General features: G+C 46.8%; 1 protein-coding gene across 4 annotated transcripts in view; it reads left to right on the plus strand.

The window, feature by feature from the left end:
* GALNS (galactosamine (N-acetyl)-6-sulfatase) overlaps window positions 1-16,957 on the plus strand; it is a 78,541-nt gene that overhangs the window by 47,988 nt on the left and 13,596 nt on the right. For all 4 annotated transcript variants that reach the window (XM_075939867.1, XM_075939868.1, XM_075939870.1 and 1 more), the window contains one exon: window positions 12,689-12,810. In XM_075939867.1, coding sequence (XP_075795982.1) covers window positions 12,689-12,810 — 122 coding nt within the window. The remainder of the gene's footprint in view (window positions 1-12,688; window positions 12,811-16,957) is intronic.

Genomic DNA, 16,957 nt, shown 5'->3' on the forward strand with positions numbered 1-16,957 from the left:
TGTAAGATTATTACTATTTGTTATGTGTGGTAGGTCCTCAGGGCTTCACAGGTGCAGAACTAAGTGCTGCTGGCATTTGCGGATGTGAAAACAAGCATGTAGTTTGTATACTTAAGGCGAGGGGAGGGGGCAGCATCAAGGGAGTCGTTTACAGCCATGAATGTAAATGTTGTACATAGACTGTAAGGCTCAAAGAGTCCAAGTTGCAGTTTGATATGGCACCAGAGAGACTTATTGACTGGAAGGAAAACTGGGCCCCAAAAATGCACCGCACACTTGATATCATTAACCCTTGGTGAAGGGGATGACGCAACATAGTTGCATACAAGTGTATGTGAATAAAGCTGCTATGTCTCAGGAGAGTCAGTGTGTGGAAGATTCTCGCTCTATGAGGGGGAACACTGGGAAAGGGTGCGCATATGCACAGCTGTACACTTCCCACGTGTACAGAAGATAATGTCAGATCTGAGTAACGGCTCTCCATTGCGAGATGAGCACACACACGCTCTTGCGTACCTTGTTCAGAGGAAAAAAAAGCACTGATCTAGCCCTGTTTCCCCATGTCTGCCTATGTATGTAGCTGTGGTAATGGAGACCTGTTACTCATTTCAAAGACTCTCCCACTGTGAGCAGTGGCAGTAGTGTAATTAAGGAATATTTCTTCTTTCGAAGTCTTTAACTGCTGGCTGATTAAAGTCCGTAATTATGCTGTACATCAGAGACATGATTAAAAATTCACTTGCTTTCCTGCAGCTTGTATCACATGTGGTTGATGTGGGTAAAATTGGAGCACATTAGTGGACAGACCAGCCATTAACAACATGCAGAGGAAGCTGGGTCAGAAGTTTGCTCCTGTTCCTCTCATGTCCTCTAGACGTTAATTATAACCCTCACGAGTTTAAAATCAGCCAGAATACAGAATATTTTTACAGTTCTGGTGTTTGTTTTCTTATTTGCAAGCTAGTCAGACATGACCGCTACACAGTTCCTGCTTGCTGTTACTTCTTTGTGATCAGTAACATTGATATTTGTTATCAGTAATATTGGCATTATGGTTGCAATACTCTTGGTAGAGTAGGAGGGGCCAGTTTTGCTTGCTGGCTTTATTGCAAGTGGACTTTAATACACTCTAGAGCAGTGGTCCCCAACGTTTTGTGGCTGCCGGTTGCCTGAGGGCGGGGCCATTCACGCGCTGGGCGTACGGGGGCGGGGCCGCTCACAGGCCACGTGACTGGGGCTGGGGCCAAGCATGCGCCGCACACCCGGGGCCAGCGCTGGCATGTGCTGCGACCCCGGGCAGGAGCTGCCCAGACGCCGCGCACCCGGGGGTGGCACCGGCATGCGCTGTGCATCCGGGGCCAGGAGCCGCCCAGGTGTCGCGCGCCCAGGGCCGGCACCGGCATGTGCGGCGCGCCCGGGGCCAGGGCCGGCACCGGCACGCACCGCGACCCCGGGGTAGGGGCCGCCCATGTGCCCGGGGCTGGCACCTGCTGCACACCCGGGGGCGGGGCCAGCCCAGATTGCTCTGCGGGCGCACATAAATGGCCCAGCGGGCGCCATAGCGGGGACCACGGCTCTAGAGTGACATTAGAAATCCTGATTGTTGACAGAACACACGAGTTTGCCTTGCCAAGCCAGTAGGGCTTTTGGCTAAAGGTGCATTTTTACCCTTTCTAATGGTGGGGTCTCCTGACTGGCTCATTATGTGATTATCTGAGTCAAATGTGGAGACGTAGTCAACCCCCTTTGAACTTGGAAGCCTTTCATGCATAAGGATGATGGGGCCAAAGTCAGATCTGGTGAAAGCTGATATAGTTCCATCATTTTTATTGGAATTGCAACCATTTAAAACAGACCTGTGGTTGGCCAGATATGCCAAAACAGCTCTGTTTGTTTTCAAGAGGTTTATTTAATGGATAATTTAGTATCTTGTAATTTTGGTAGAGTTGTTTCATTGTTTTATGCTTCAGCCAAACCTCCATTCGCTCTTGAAAGACTCTTCTTAATTGGCAGAATGGAAAATTACTAAATATGAATAGTCTTGTCCGAATTCAATTCTTTTCTTTCTGTTTTTACTCTTTCAGGATATTAAATGGTGGGCAGGGTCGGGTTAGGATTGGGGTGCAGCCAAAGAGGGCTCCGTGTGCCACTGAGAGGCCCAGAACATGGGTGCAAGGTTCGCGGGAGGCTGAGGTCTTGGCTTGGAGCAGAGACCATCTGGCCAGGACTCTCTATACAGGAGGAGGAGCCCATGTCTGTTATGGATGTTAACCAGTTAGCTGGTAAGGATACTAGTAAGCATGAGGCTTACCGGTTGACTGGTTAATTGTGTCTTGCCAGTGAACTCTGGCAGGCCATGCTGTGTTGAAGCAGCCCTAGCTGCAGCGCTGGACCTCACAGCTGTGGCGGGACCACATGTTAGGCCCTAAGTTAACAGGTTAAACACTAGTGCTGAACCAACGAACTATTTTAACATCCCTCCTGGCTGCATGGGAGGCCTAGGGACAGCTCCCGCACTCCTGGCTGGTGAGCGAGTGGGGCCATGACAGCAGAGCTGCAGAGGACTCTCCGGCTTCTCTCAGGCTGGGTGATGCCCTCTCCCTTCATGTGCCTGGTGTGGGGAAGGCTGCGATCTTGGGAGGGCAGGACAGCAGGGAGGCCACCCTTCTGTGAAGGGCTTTGACCCTGAGCAGTCATTCAGCAGTATGGTGACCTCTTCCACAGCTGGGGGTTCATCCCTCACAGGCCTGGCCGAGAGTCTCTGCCCTGCCCTGCAGGAGGGTTGGAACAAACTGTACAGTGGGGGTGCTGAGAGCCATGGCACTGAACTGTAAACACACTGCATAATAGAATCTACCTCAAGCCAGGCAGTGCAGCAGCCCTCTACTTCCAGCCCCGATGCTGCCCTGCCAGCCTCCCCCACACTTTGCTCCTGCAGGGATCCAGTGTCCCCAGGCAGGAAGCTCTGTGCAGCTGAGCTGTTGTGACCAGTGTTCCTTCTAAGCTGAGTGCTTGGGCTGCTGCCCAGGAGAGATCCAAATGCTGCCCATATGATTAGCAGGGCGCCCACGGTCGGCAGCCTGTGTTTCTACTGATGGTGCACCGCCACACATGCCTTGGTGCACATAACAAAATTTATTCTGCACATGGATGGGAAAAATTAAAGGGAACATTAGTCATGTCCCCCCCACTCATTCCCTTGGTAGCAGGGCTGCAAAGGGCTCGTTGCACTGCCAAAAGGGCAGTGACGTTGGATCGCTGCAGGGGCAGGGGAACTGCATTTATGAGGCTGCATTCATGCCATTACTGACCAATTTTTTTGTGTCAAAATTACCAACGTCTACACATTTAAAATGAATCCCACCAGATCAAAATATAGACAACTTACACCAGTTGTAATGCATAGTGTGTGTGCTTTTTAAGATGTTTATACCTGTAAATGCCACTGAACAAACCAGATTCCAGTTGATGTAGGGCTGGAAAATATCACATTGTTATCTTTCTGGTCCCATGTGATTCTTCTGAGCACCTCCATACTTTTCACAGTCAGGCTAGGTTAAGAAGAATTTGTGCAAGTTAAGGAATTTTAGCCTCTAACCTGGAAAGCTGCTTGCTTGATTGCAGCGTTAGGGAGCGAAGTAATAAAGTAGGTGTATAATGTAGCACAGAGGAGAAGCTTACAGAAGGCTAACCCCAGGAGATAACTTGGTTGTGCATGCTGCTCCCCATATGGCACTTGGGATATTTACACAGCAAAGATCCAAGGCCAGCAGTCCACCAGTTTATAGTCTCTGTGCTTTATTAAAGTCTTATGACATTAATGCACTGTAACTGGTTCCATCACCTGCATTCTAGTTTGGGATTAAAATTCATGTCATCAGTCACAAAGCAGAAATGGTTTGTTTTATGTTTTGTTTTTATCATCCAAACCTAGTATTTTCTAATCTGCTTCCTCCCATAAATCATTGCGTAACTATTTGGTGTTATCTTCCCTGTTATTTCTACTTGATTATTTAGATAACTTGTATTCATGAACAGCTACTCCCTTGAATAGCATACGGGAAAGAAATATGAACCCACTCAGCAGAAGTAAGTGAGGCTAAGGACTTGATGGCACACACCACTCTTGCTTGTAAATTACATGGGTCGCTCACATTAGGAACATTTACCTAGCTGCCATCGCTGCACAGTAAAAAAGCCTTTGTGATTTACAAATGGTTTGTATTTATGCAGTCTGAGTTGTCTGACATCCAGGAGCTGATGACTAGGATAGAGATAAGTGAATTTACCGAGGGAATATATTTATATCTGTAAATAACTTGAGATTTAATATGGATTGTATTCCAGAGTTAGATTTGGTTTTGGACTGGGGGGGAGGGGGAAAAGGAGACATGGAGACGTTTAAGAATTCTGTAGTCTCAGACTTCATTGGTGAGTCAGTAAAGGCATGATTGTGCAGGAAAAGCACTTTATTTACCCCTGTGTGACGTAGTGGGGGTACCTGGCTGGTTGCTATGCTGGGGCTGTGGGTGACCCCCCACTGGCTGCTGTCGGTACCATGGCCCAGCAGGACAGGGGATGAGTCATTATGCAAAGAGGGTCTCTCAACCTGTCCGACCGGCTACCCCCCAGGGAGAGAAACAAAGGAAGGGGGAATGCTGCCCTGGCTGGGGGGGCAGGGCTGGAAGAGAGGTTAGTCTCTGTCTGGCATCATGGAGGAAGCAGCCTAGGCAACAGGCTGGGGGTTTAGGAGCCGAGACCCCCCCCCCCCAATCTCAAGGGGGGCTGAGGCATCCTAGGCCTGCCCTGCAACCAGATGACATCTGTGCTGTATCCTGGAGAAGCAATAAACTCCCTCTGTTCTACCGGCTGGTGGAGTCTGTTCGTGCCATTACGGGGGTGCAGGAGGCGGGGGAACCCCAACACGTCGTCACACCCTGGAGTTTAAAAAGAAGCTTTGGGAGCAGAGGAAGCAGGGTCTGCATGCATTGCTTTGCTGCAGTGGTGCGGCAGAAACCTGTAACCAGATTCACTTGGAAGGCACAGGCCAGATTTTCTGCTCTGGTAAGTGGAATGGCTCCATTGAAATCAGTGAACTATGCTGCTTTCGACCTGCTGAGAATCCTTTGCTTTGGTGCTTATGGCTGTCAGAACATAGGCTGTTCCATAGACTGTAACCTGGTCTTGCCAGGTGAACAGCACCGTGTGTACACTACACATCAGGGGCAAATTGGTCAGAGGCTTCTATGACGCTCGGTCATGTAGTTTGGCTGGAAATTGAAACTAGACCAATTTAGACTAGAAGTTATTAACAGGGAGCTTAATTAATCACTGGAATAATTTACTAAAGGATGTGGTGGGCTTTCCATCATCAAGATTTGGATGTTTTTCTAAAATATGCACAGTCGTTCAAACAAGAACAAATTCAGGGAAGGCCTGTGATCTGCAGTGGGTCAGAGTAGATGATCCCAGTAGTCCCTCCTTGCTTTGTAATAAAGGAGTTGCACCCAGTTGGCATTGTGTGCTTGTACGGAAGAATTGTAATTTACAGGGTAAGGGGGCAGAAAGGGAGATGTAGCCAGGAAAACCAATTTAAGTGTAATCCAGAGCATGCCCCTCTCCCACTCCACTCCACCACTTTACCTTACAGTTGCTTTTCCTGCTGCATCCCTATGACATTTAAATTGTATGTGTTCTGCACAACCACGGAATGTCTATCACTTGTGTGTCTATCACATACCGCTTGTCACACTGAATTTAGCCCAGAAGGTGTCCGTGAAAAGAGGCAGCTCCAGGACAGGCAAGTTTACTCGACCCTCTCTGCCATACACAAGCCCCTGTGCTCTGCATTGCCCCCATGGTGCCCTGGCCAGTTGATCAAGAGCAGCACTGAAGGCCTTTCAAGTTGGGAGCTATACTTATCCCTCTCTTACAGGGAGGGCAGATCAGCTTTATGCAGGGCCTGGGGGAGGGAAACCAAGGGGAAAATTGGGGGATTTCTGAAGGAATCTGCTTGCCCCTCCTTTTTTTGAGAGTTAGGTTCCTTCCAAAAATCTCAATTTTTGTGCTTCATTAGAGGTAGCAAGAACTTAAGCATCCAAGAGGTTAAAGCTCCTTCCTTCTGCCTAGTCCTCAGCTCACTCCAGCAGAGCAGTGATAGAGATGTAGCCGTGTTAGTCTAGTGTAGCTGAAACAAAATACAGGACTATGTAGCACTTTAAAGACTAACAAGATGGTAATGTGATTTGTCCTTTTCATGTGTGTTCATTTTTTTAAATTGTATCCTTTGGTATATATGGTTGTGACTATTTTCTTCCACTATTTGATCTGAGGAAGTGGGTCTGTCCAGTAGAGCGTAGCTGTTTGGTAGCACCAGGGACATGACCTTGGCTGGATCTGTGCAAAAATATTTTTTAAAAGCCCTTTGGTTTAGTGCATTGTGACTGATAAACTTCAGCCTCTCTGCTGTCAGCTTAGAAACTTGTTAGTGGTTGTCAGTGGTTTTTCATAAAGGGAGTGAGTGTGTGTGTGTTTGTGTGTGTGTGTACGTACACAAACACACCCTATTGTTTCACTGTAAAATGCCAAAGGGGTTATTTGTGCTGCGGTCTGTTCTGATTGCCCTTCTCATCAACATGAAGGAATCGATAAACCCTTTTCTGTGAGGGGGGATGTGAAGTCAAGTAGAACCTCACAAATAATGACATTTGATTGTGGTCCTCTGAGCATATGAGCAAGCTATCGATCGCTTCTGCTTGAGAGCCGATGGAGGCTTTTCGATTTGCCCCTTTTCTCTGGTCCCTTCCAGACAGTTAACACATTAGAAGCGATTTTTTGTTCAACAGGGCTGAAACGGCTGCCAAGAGAAACTAACACCAGCATTTTCAGGTGTTCGGTCACTCCGAGCTCCAGTGCTGGAGGCTTTTGCTCAGAAATGCCATGAGGGAGAATTGCTGCTGTCCAGGGCTGTGGCAAGGACGAGGAGGAACAGCAAACTGCTGCCATGCTGGGAATGCCGGCCTCAGACAAGCTGGGTTTTCCCTAATACGAATATTTGCTTGGTTGTTGTGTGTGTTGAGCATTGGAATGAGGGACCCATGATAAGGAGACACAGTCCGGTGTTTGCTGTGCCACTATCGTAATCCACAGTCGCTTGTGAATTCAGAAGGATCTGGGATCGTGCCAGGGAGATGAATCGCCAGAGGGCTTACATTAACACAGTGCTGATTCCATCACTTGGCTAGGAGCCCACAATGGCGAACTGTTGTATTTGTCTCATGTCTTTATTGACATAACATCTGTGGGCCATTTGCTCTGAAAATCGAGTCACAAGCGGTATAATCAACGGGAGGTAGCTCTCGCTGAGGGGGGAAAAAATCAGGTTACAGCAGGCGGATGGGAGGGGCAGGCACTCTTGCCCCCTTAAAAGTCCACTTTTCCTGTCTGGGGGAAAGGGTTATTTTTATTTGTTATAAGAGGAAATCCAAGTCATTCAGCAAAGCTTCTTTTACAACATACAGGGCTGTGCAGTGGCACAAGAGGAGATCTGGTGCCTTGGCAGAGATGTTTCTGGTTGCTCTTTGCAAGTAATCTGATGCTCTTTGCTCCTTTACTTGGTCCTTTCTAACAAGGCTCAGAACTGTGACTAGCTGTAGACACATCCCTTGTGTTCTTACAAGTGTGCAAAGATCGGAGAATTTGTCTAAATGCAAGCAATTACCTTTCTCCTTTGTGAGCTCCCAGTTATTGTAAATGTATACAGGCAGTCCCCGACTTACGCGGATCCAACTTATGTCGGATCTGCAGTTACGAACGGGGCTGCCCCGGAGTACACGGGCGGTGGGACCAGGGAGACTGGGAACAAAGCCGCGGAGGACCCAGGCGGCGGGACCGCGGTGCGTCTCGGTCCGCCGCCCACGTCTTCCTAGTCTGCTGGGGTGGGGGGGGCGCAGCTAGTACGCCCCCCCCCCGCCCCTCCCCAGCAGACTAGGCTTTTCTCCAGACGCCTGTGGCAGAGCAGCTGGGGTGCTGCCGGTTGGTCCTGCAGCGCCGCTCTGGGCGCTACTGGACCAACCCAGCAGCACCCCAGCTGCTCTGGTCCTGATTCAGCCGCTGCTGGTCAGTTTCAGCAGCAGCTGAATCAGGACGCCTGGGGCAGAGCAGATGGGGTGCTGCTGGGTTGGTCCAGTAGTGCCGCTCTGGGCGCTACTGGACCAACCCAGCAACACTCCAGCTGCTCTGCCCCAGGCTTCCTGATTTAGCCGCTGCTGAAACTGACCAGCGCTGACTACAGGAAGCCCGAGGCAGAGTTGCTCTGCCCCGGGCTTCCTGGAATCAGCTGCTGATCAGTTTCAGCAGCAGCTGACTTGGGGACGCTTGGAGTTCTTAAGTTGATTCTGTATGTAAGTCAGAACTGGCGGTCAGTTTCAGCAGCGGCTGAATCTGGACGCCAGTTCCGACTTACATACAGATTCAACTTAAGAACAAACCTACAGTCCCTATCTTGTACGTAACCCGGGGACTGCCTGTATCTCACCTCACATAATGTCCGGAGTAAACTATTGTTCATGGAATCAATAACCGGTTAATAGCACATTGTTAGAAAAAGGCTCTCATGTTTCAGGAAACAATATAGTAAATCCAATGATGGTTTTTGTTGGTTGTGGGGAGGGAAGGAATTGGATCAACCCACTCCCTAAAAGGGATTCTTCAGTCTTCTCCTGTGTGACGTTCATGTTTAAGAGATGCTGCTTACAAGGCCATCTAGAATATCAGATAGACTAACAGATTTATTGGAGAATAAGCTTTTGTGGGCAAAGACCCACTTCGTCAGTCTATAAAGTACCACAGGACTTCTTGTAGACTATCAGAGTATCTTGGCCAGATACTCACCTGGGGTAACTCAAAGCTCTGTTGATTTACACCAGCTGAGGATTGGGCCCACTGTATCTGCAAAACTCTTAGCTTCTAAGGCCTTGTCCTTGTAGAAAATAATCTTATTTCCTGAAGGCTGGGAAATCATCCTGAAAGAGGGACATGATTTCCCATTCCCTAAAATATCTTCACCAGTAAGACAAAAAAAGAAGGAATCGTCGTCGTCTTCACAGTCATGTCTGTTTCCGTCAGCATTCACTCCAGCTTGGACAGTGACGGCAGAAGAATCTTCTGTGCATTAGGAATGCCAAGTAGCAATTCCTTGCCTCCTGATAAAGGAAGGTCTAGGGATAGTCTGTACTTTGTTCCTGCCTCTCCTCTCCTCACTCCACCGCAACAGCATACACAATCTAATCTGCATCTTTCCCAAAGCACCAAGGGCACCTTCTGGATGTGCAAATGTGTGGATTGTCTGTTCCTGCAGGTTCTTCCCAAATCTCAAGCAGCATTGATGAAAGATTCTTTGCTCTGGCAAAGGAAAGCAACACAGACAGCGGGTCCTTGACTTTGTTTATTCAGCTAGGATATTGTGCAGTTTCCTTCTCAGGAGCTGCACACAGCATTGAATTTACAAAATGCAAGAGGCGGCAGAATTACCGTTATGATATTTCAATAATAAAGTGATTTTCCTGCAGAATATAAGCTGGTTTACTGCCTCCGAAACTGGGCGTTGACACTGCTGGTGTCTCAGATAATGTCAGTTTTCGGTACTATGACTTCCATCAAGAGGAGGCTCAAAAAAGTCCATTTTAATCCGAAAATTGAGTTTAAGGCATTGTCTGTAACCAACACTTTTCCCCATCAGCATGAATTAATTGTTCTGACAAAATCTTTGATGCCATCAGACCTCCTCACCTGTCCAATGGCCGGGGATGTGTCCTCAGTCATCTGGCTCTGTATTGTACTGATACATGGTATAAAGCAGATTCGGATTCAGCCAGTTCTTTAGAGTAGTTTTCTAGCCTCAGTCCTGCAGTCAGATCGATGTGCATAAACTCTTGAGGATGATGGGCCACGCTAGCATTCAGGATCTGGGTCTTTCAGTTGCAGACAGGGCTCTGGTTTGCTTGACTCGTGAATCAAGTGGAAGTGTGTGTGCTGCATGTGCCTGCTTTCTTCATATTGGCTTGAGGCTTGAAGGTAGAGGCTTGAAGGTTTAAATTGCCAATCTTTGGTTTTGAAAGCTCGTCATGGCATGGGACCAAGCGCAGGAACCTTGTCTTGCTGGATAGTCTGTACAGGATAAATTTAAAAAAACAACAAATGGTCTGGTAGCACTTTACAGACTAACAAAACATGTAGACGGGATCATGAGCTTTCGTGGGCACGGCCCACTTCTTCAGATGACCCTGGGTGTTTGTTACTCCAGGCTCATTTCCCTTGGCTCTGAGGCCTTCGAGGAGGGTCGTGTTTAGCTGTTGATGTTGCATTTTGGTTTTGCGGTTGTTACGCTGGGCGGTGCCTTTAGCGGAGGTGGCGCAGGAATATTATTTTACTTAGTAGCAGGGTAGCAGATATTCATGTCGGAAAGTTTTGAGTCCCTCTCTGGGCTACAACTGGATTTTGATGTCACTCAGTACCTCATGAGAATGATTTGTATTTTACTTTTTACATGTGGAGATAAAATTGAAAGGCCTTTGAGTGTAAATGGTAGTTTCAGCCACATTTTCTGGGTATTATTTATCAATGTCACCGAATGTTATGTTTGAGGGATTTTCTTTTTCCCTCTAGTAAATGAGATTTGAAGAGGGAATTGGCTTTTGAAGCTAGGGGACAGGCCGCGCTCTTTTTGGGTTCTGAGACCCCTTCGTTGAAGCCTCTTATTTCTCAGGAATCTGGGGGATATAATCTGGTTCTGGAGCCCCTGTTATGAGAATTACATTTCACCATTTGCTTCTCTTATAGGAAGAGAAACATAGACGCAAATGCCCAAGAGAATAAATTCTTCCCTCACACTAAAACATTTGCAATCGAGGACCAGAGCACCAATTAGCAGGCTCTTAATTAAATAGCTTGTTTGATTTGCATCCAAATTATAATTTGTATGTTATATCTGGGCTTTGATACCTTTCCATTAAGTGTTCCAAGTATTTTTTTTTTTAGTTAAATTCTATTTTCCACTATTAAAACCACATTCTATCTCCGTGTTCTATGGTATGAGAAGGTTAAAAGGTCAATCATTTTTGTATCCATTTAAAGTCCATTATTAGTTGCCCGCTACAACCTATCAAGCAACTCTTATTTTTCCAGCCACTGACTCAGGAATCTATAGCTCTGTGCAGATAAATGGGATTTCATGGGCTTCTAACCTTCTTGCTTTATTGAAAAGCAGAATATTAACTGCTCCACTGACCAGCTGTCCATTAAAAACATACAGGATATTTTTAGAAAATTGTTTGCCAATCAAATCCTAACATCTGTGGAGAGCCTTTCAGTTTTTGTTTTATAAGCAAATGGTACAGCTGGTCTCCCCCCCTCCCCCCCTCCATTTAAATATCACCATTTACCTTCTCTCTGGGTCTCTGTCCATGTCTCGGCATTATGAAGTACTGTTAATAGCACAGCATGTTAGCTGGAATTGCAAACCTGTGAGGTTTAACAAGTCCATTAGGTGCTAGCTCTTGCTAGTCTGTGGGGCCCCCTGCTTTATTTTCTCTTCAGTGAAATTGGCACTTAAATTTTTTTGCTATTCCCAGAGCTAAAAGTGTTCAGTTAGCCAGTAGGACAGTAGGCCAAGCTCTAGGTTATTAGGGAGTTGACATCGGGCTAATAATTGGCTGGAGTCGAGAGGAGACACAGCCTGGCAAAGCATACAAATGCACAGATGCAGAGAGCTAACTGCTCTGGATTTCCAAACAGACAGCTCTGGATGTCGCTAGGTTGGCTAGTGAGGATTTAACCCATTGATGTTAGCAACTGGAATGTTCAGATACTTGTAGCCATCATACAGACTGCTACCACTGGGGAAATCCCACGTTTTGCATCCATTGGCCTCTTTCCAGACCTAATGCAGATCTTCCAGCCTACCTGCCACTAATAACCCTAACACCAGTGCTTCCAGAAGCTGGACATCAGAAGGACAAACATCTTTTTTTTTTTTTTTTAATTAAAATGTATAGCTTCCTTCAGTGCCTTCTGGCCTGATTCAGAGAGATGCTGAGCTCTTGCATCTCCCATAGAAACCAGCAGCAGTTGTAGTAGCATGTTGTCTCTTGGGATTATGCCCTTTAATCTTATTGGGCTTTTCCCCCCTTTCTATCATTGTCACCAGCCAATGGGAACTCATCTACTCGTCTCTGTGCTGCAGTAATGGAAGAGAGGAGGCGCTTTCCGTGTGCAAAGTTGTTCTGATTAAATGACCTCCCCTTTGTCTTTCATTTGCCATTTCATTTTAATGAATATTTTATAGAGATGGTTTCTGCTTTTAAATAGCACAGAAATGCGACTCCTGCTTCAGTTCTCACTCCAGTTTTACACAATATCAGCTCCTGTAGAGTTACCTTCTTCACACCAGCATAAATAAGAACAGAATCCAGGCTGCATAATCAACTCTGGTTTAGAACTTTAAACAAAACCAAAACCAAACAACTGTTCCAGTTAGTAACGGGAGAGTGGGGAAAGCAGTCTCCATAAAAGTCTCGATAGCTGAGGAATTCATGTTTTCATATGTTGTTCTGCTCAAACCCATTCTCTCATCTCACATTCCCAATGACCCACCTCTCTCTCTCTCTCTCTCTCTCTCTCTCTGATGCAGGGTGTTGATTTCTGTCCTGGGCAGAACATTTCTGGAGTAACAACCCATACTCTGGAGGAGCACACCAAATTGCCTCTGCTCTTCCACTTGGGAAGGGACCCTGGGGAGAAGTATCCAATCAGGTGAGAAAGAAAGACACGTGTGGAAATGTTCATTGTTACGCATGTTCTGGTACAGAAGCAGCTGGGAAGGGAGGTGGCAGGGAGATCTTCAGAGAGCATGGTGTGACTGTAACACAAGGTGTGGTTCGTCTCCTGTTATAGAGGCAGTTGGTCCCATTATTTCACTGACCTGACTCTTGATTGCTGGACAAGGTGGGCAGAGGAATATTTTTTATTGTATCAACTTCTTGTTGGTAAGCTTTCAAACTTAGACAGGGATCCTCTGCTGACTATCAGGCTGTTCTATAAGAGTCAAATAAGCTGTATGAAATGGCCATATTGTGGGCATTGCATTGTTTTCATGTCTTGCTGTCCATCTTACTAATTCATTATTAATAGGGTGTATTGTGTTAATTCATGATTGTTTTACCTTAAGGGGAATGTGAACAGGCAAATGCACCGAACAAAACTGATCTGGTGATTGAGCCAAGCTAGCTGGTAAAGCAGAATCCACAAAGGTCATATAGCTCTGTGGAGAGAGGAGACAGACATGGTACAAAGATTACACCCGTATGGGTATCCCCTTGGGTATGTGACCATACCTAAGAGGTGTCTGTCTGATACATTTATGAATAGACTAGCTAGCTGTTTCTTGAAAGCTGTATGGAAATCGGGGGTTATGCCACAGAACATGAGGGGTGACCACAGTGCTAAGCTAACAAATAGAGGCTAGAATAAAATACAGTTTTCAAATGTTTTGGCCAGTCATTGGATTGGCGCCTGTCCCTGCTTGACTTGGGACTCTTGCCCCACATCCAGTGCCCCTTACTTAAGGGTGGCACAGCTGTCACTTGTCTGTCCCACGGACAGGACTGACTCTAGGCTGGCTGCAGAAGAGCTAGGGAGGGCATACGCACCCACGCCAGTCTGCTCGCTGCGTTTGTTCTCCAGGGCCGAGCCTGCCCCCTCCCATCTCAGCCCCTTCGGCAGTGTTTCGCCCCCAGGGCCTTCCCCCCACATTTGTCTGTGGTGAATGGGAAGCTTCCAAGCTGCTGCAGCTTCCCCCACTGGGAGCTTCGTCACAGAGAGTAATTGAGTTGGTGGACTTGCTGTCCCCTCTGGCCTCTGATGCCTCGTCTCCCACAACTGTCCCTGTACCTCCAGCAGAGTTCCTGCCCCAAAAGATTTCCACCACGGTGTGAACGGGCACCAGCAACCCAGCCACCCTGAGAGTGAATCTGGCCCCATACGTTGAATTACACTCGCCCTATGAAAAGTCTGACAGGGTTCCACTCTCCTCCATGGAGTGGGATGAAGGGTGTGGGGTTTTTAGCCCCACCAGGTGGCAGACTGGGCTGTGCTAGCTGATGAAATAAGGAGGAAACGGACCACCACAACCACCTGTGCAGAAATAGTTCTGTGTAGTGACTGCGACTGAGAGAGGTTTTCTGAACTGACAGGACTGAAGTTACTCAGCCGTGTTAAATAATTGAGTGGATGCACTCACTCCGTTATTTTCCACAGCACCAGGCCTGTATTGTCCACTAAGTGTTCTCACTAGAGAGAGAAGGGGAGAAAAAATATTTCACTTCTCTCCTACATAAGAGATGCGCACGCTAGAGGGACAGTACACAGAGTATAAAACTCTTCAGAATCCCACTGCACTGGCTGTCTCTTTCTATTGCATTTCAGCGCTAATGAGCTAACCAGATCATATCATATCTTCTGTGCAAGAGGGATGTTAAACTATATTCATATTTGTAAATGTATAACCACTGACATTTTCAGTGATTATGTATTTACATGCAGGGGGGCAGTAGGGAGCTGGCTTTTAAGCCAGCTTCCCACGAGCCCCAGCTCCCCCCCGACACTGCTGCCTCTGATACAGGAATGGGGAGATGGCTTGAAAGCGGCTTCCCTTGTGTACTGGTTTCCCCCTCCCCTGCCACGCTGCTACCTCTTTATCAGACTGGGGGGCAGCGTGGGGGGCAGGCAGCTCCGCAGGAGCCATTGTTTGCAGGAAGTTGGCTTTTAAGCCAGTTCCCCCCCAAGCATCAGCTCCTGCCCACCCTCCCCTGTGCTGCTGCCTCTGTGAGAGGCAGCGGGGGGTGAGGCAGCTTCGTGGGAGCTGGCTTCCTATGCACCCTGGCTTCCACCTCCCTCCACCCTCTGATACGGAGGCAGTAGCGGGGGTGGTGGGGAGGTTGTAGCCGTGTGGGTTAACCGATGAGCCCAGGCTTATCAGTGAACCGTGTAGACGAGTACACATTGACATCTCAACTTTGCAGTTGCTGCTGCACTTTAAATTCAACTCAGTCAAACTAGGTTACTGAATTGGGATTCCAGGTGCGATGATATCCATTTTGGTTTAATGGCTACGTTTTTGTGGGAGGTGGAAATCACCCCATTCGAAAAATCAGATCATCCGAAATCTTATCTTGGCGATGTTGGTCTGTGTTTTGGAGTGCCTTATCCATGCGGTCCCTGTCTGCAGGGCACCTGCTGCCTGAGAGTTGAAGCATTCCTTTCAACATCCGTGTTTTGAGGATTGAACTAAATTCCAGTGATACCTTTGCAGTCATTTCTCATATGGTTCCATTGCTTTCTGGGCACAGGCAAGCTGTTGCCTTGATTGAATGTTATGTGGCAAGATTATGACATGATTGTGGAATGCAGGGATGTTTTTGATATGTGGGCCATAATGGAAAGGCTCTTTTTAGTAAATGAACATTCCTTTCTGCAGCATATCACGTTACTCTTCTCTCATCTCTGGTCACATTGGAAACATCATGGAGAGCAGGTCTCCTATCCTAAGTGGTACTTAAATTATCTTCATTTGTGGGGATGCTGGTGATGTGTTTTTTATTTAGTTTAATGACCCCGTTGGCGGCTCGCCTGTTTGGATTTCCTACATTAATGCTGCTCAGAGGGAAACCCAGCGTTCTGCTGCCAGAAGGGTCATTTAACTCTGCACTGGTACCATTAAAAACTTTGATGATCTGCGTTTCCGTAGCTCTTATGTGGCAAGAACTGAACCAGTTTTGTGTCATTGCCCTCTGTGACGTTAAAGATCATGTCTAAGATGACTGAGACACAGACGCTAGCTCATGTCTTACGTTTTTTGGAGCTCTGGAGGCGGTTGTATTTTTTAAAACATAAGGTCATACATTAGCCCCGACAGTGTGGGACAGAAGCATTTCTGAGTCCAAGCAATATTAATTCTCTTATGCGAACACAATTACTACTCCTTCTGTTGAATTTAAAGCAACTGGGATGGTAGAAGGTCTCTGTTACAGAATATATCACAGACTGGACTCCATGATTGAATAAATCTTTTCCTTTGTGGAATTCTTTGTTCTCCAAGTATTGCACATATCACAAGTACCGTGCAGGGAACTGTTCTTTCCAAGAATAGGCTGCATTCAAGTAACATTTCAGAGAGATTAAAATAATCTGTTGCCAGCACCTTCAGAACTAGGGTTGGTGAAAAAAATACTTTGGCTTTATTCACACATGCCTCTAGTAAGGTGCTTTACAATACTCAGTAAGAACACAAACAAACAGCAGAGAAAACTAAACTTAGCACAGCTTACAATACCATAAACCTGGTACAAATGACAATAAAGAAGGTATTTTGAGTCGGACACTGAAGGTGCAGAAAACATTAGCCGTATAAAATTCTCTGGGGGTGTAATATTGTAACAAGCAAGCTCAGAAAACTAACGCCATTGCTTATCATTAGTGACACTAAGTACTGCCCTCTGATTTGAGTGATTGATGCTCATCCAAAGTAGCAACCCACTAAAACTGGGCCCGGAGGAGTATAAAACAATGTAGTTGACTAGAATGAAGGAAACAATTGGAATCCATTAGATTAGTTGATATTTACTAATGATTTCAGACTCCAACAGGAATGTGTTTAAAACAGGGATTGCAAGAGAATATTTAAAACTGATGAAAAATCCTAGAAGCCATCAGAGAATTAACTATGCTAGTTATAGAGCCAGAAAGGAGAGGGGGAAGCTCTTGGCAGAATTGATAGGAGAATGGATCTGACAGAGGAGCAGCCAGTCTGACCTCACAGGTCAGGGGCAGAAACATCAGAATGAGCAAAACAGCAAAAGCGGTGTGTAATTTCACCCAGGGGATAATTGGCGGAAGAGCTATG

Source organism: Pelodiscus sinensis, chromosome 12, assembly GCF_049634645.1.
Source record: "Pelodiscus sinensis isolate JC-2024 chromosome 12, ASM4963464v1, whole genome shotgun sequence".
In the NCBI taxonomy this organism is placed as follows: domain Eukaryota; kingdom Metazoa; phylum Chordata; order Testudines; family Trionychidae; genus Pelodiscus; species Pelodiscus sinensis.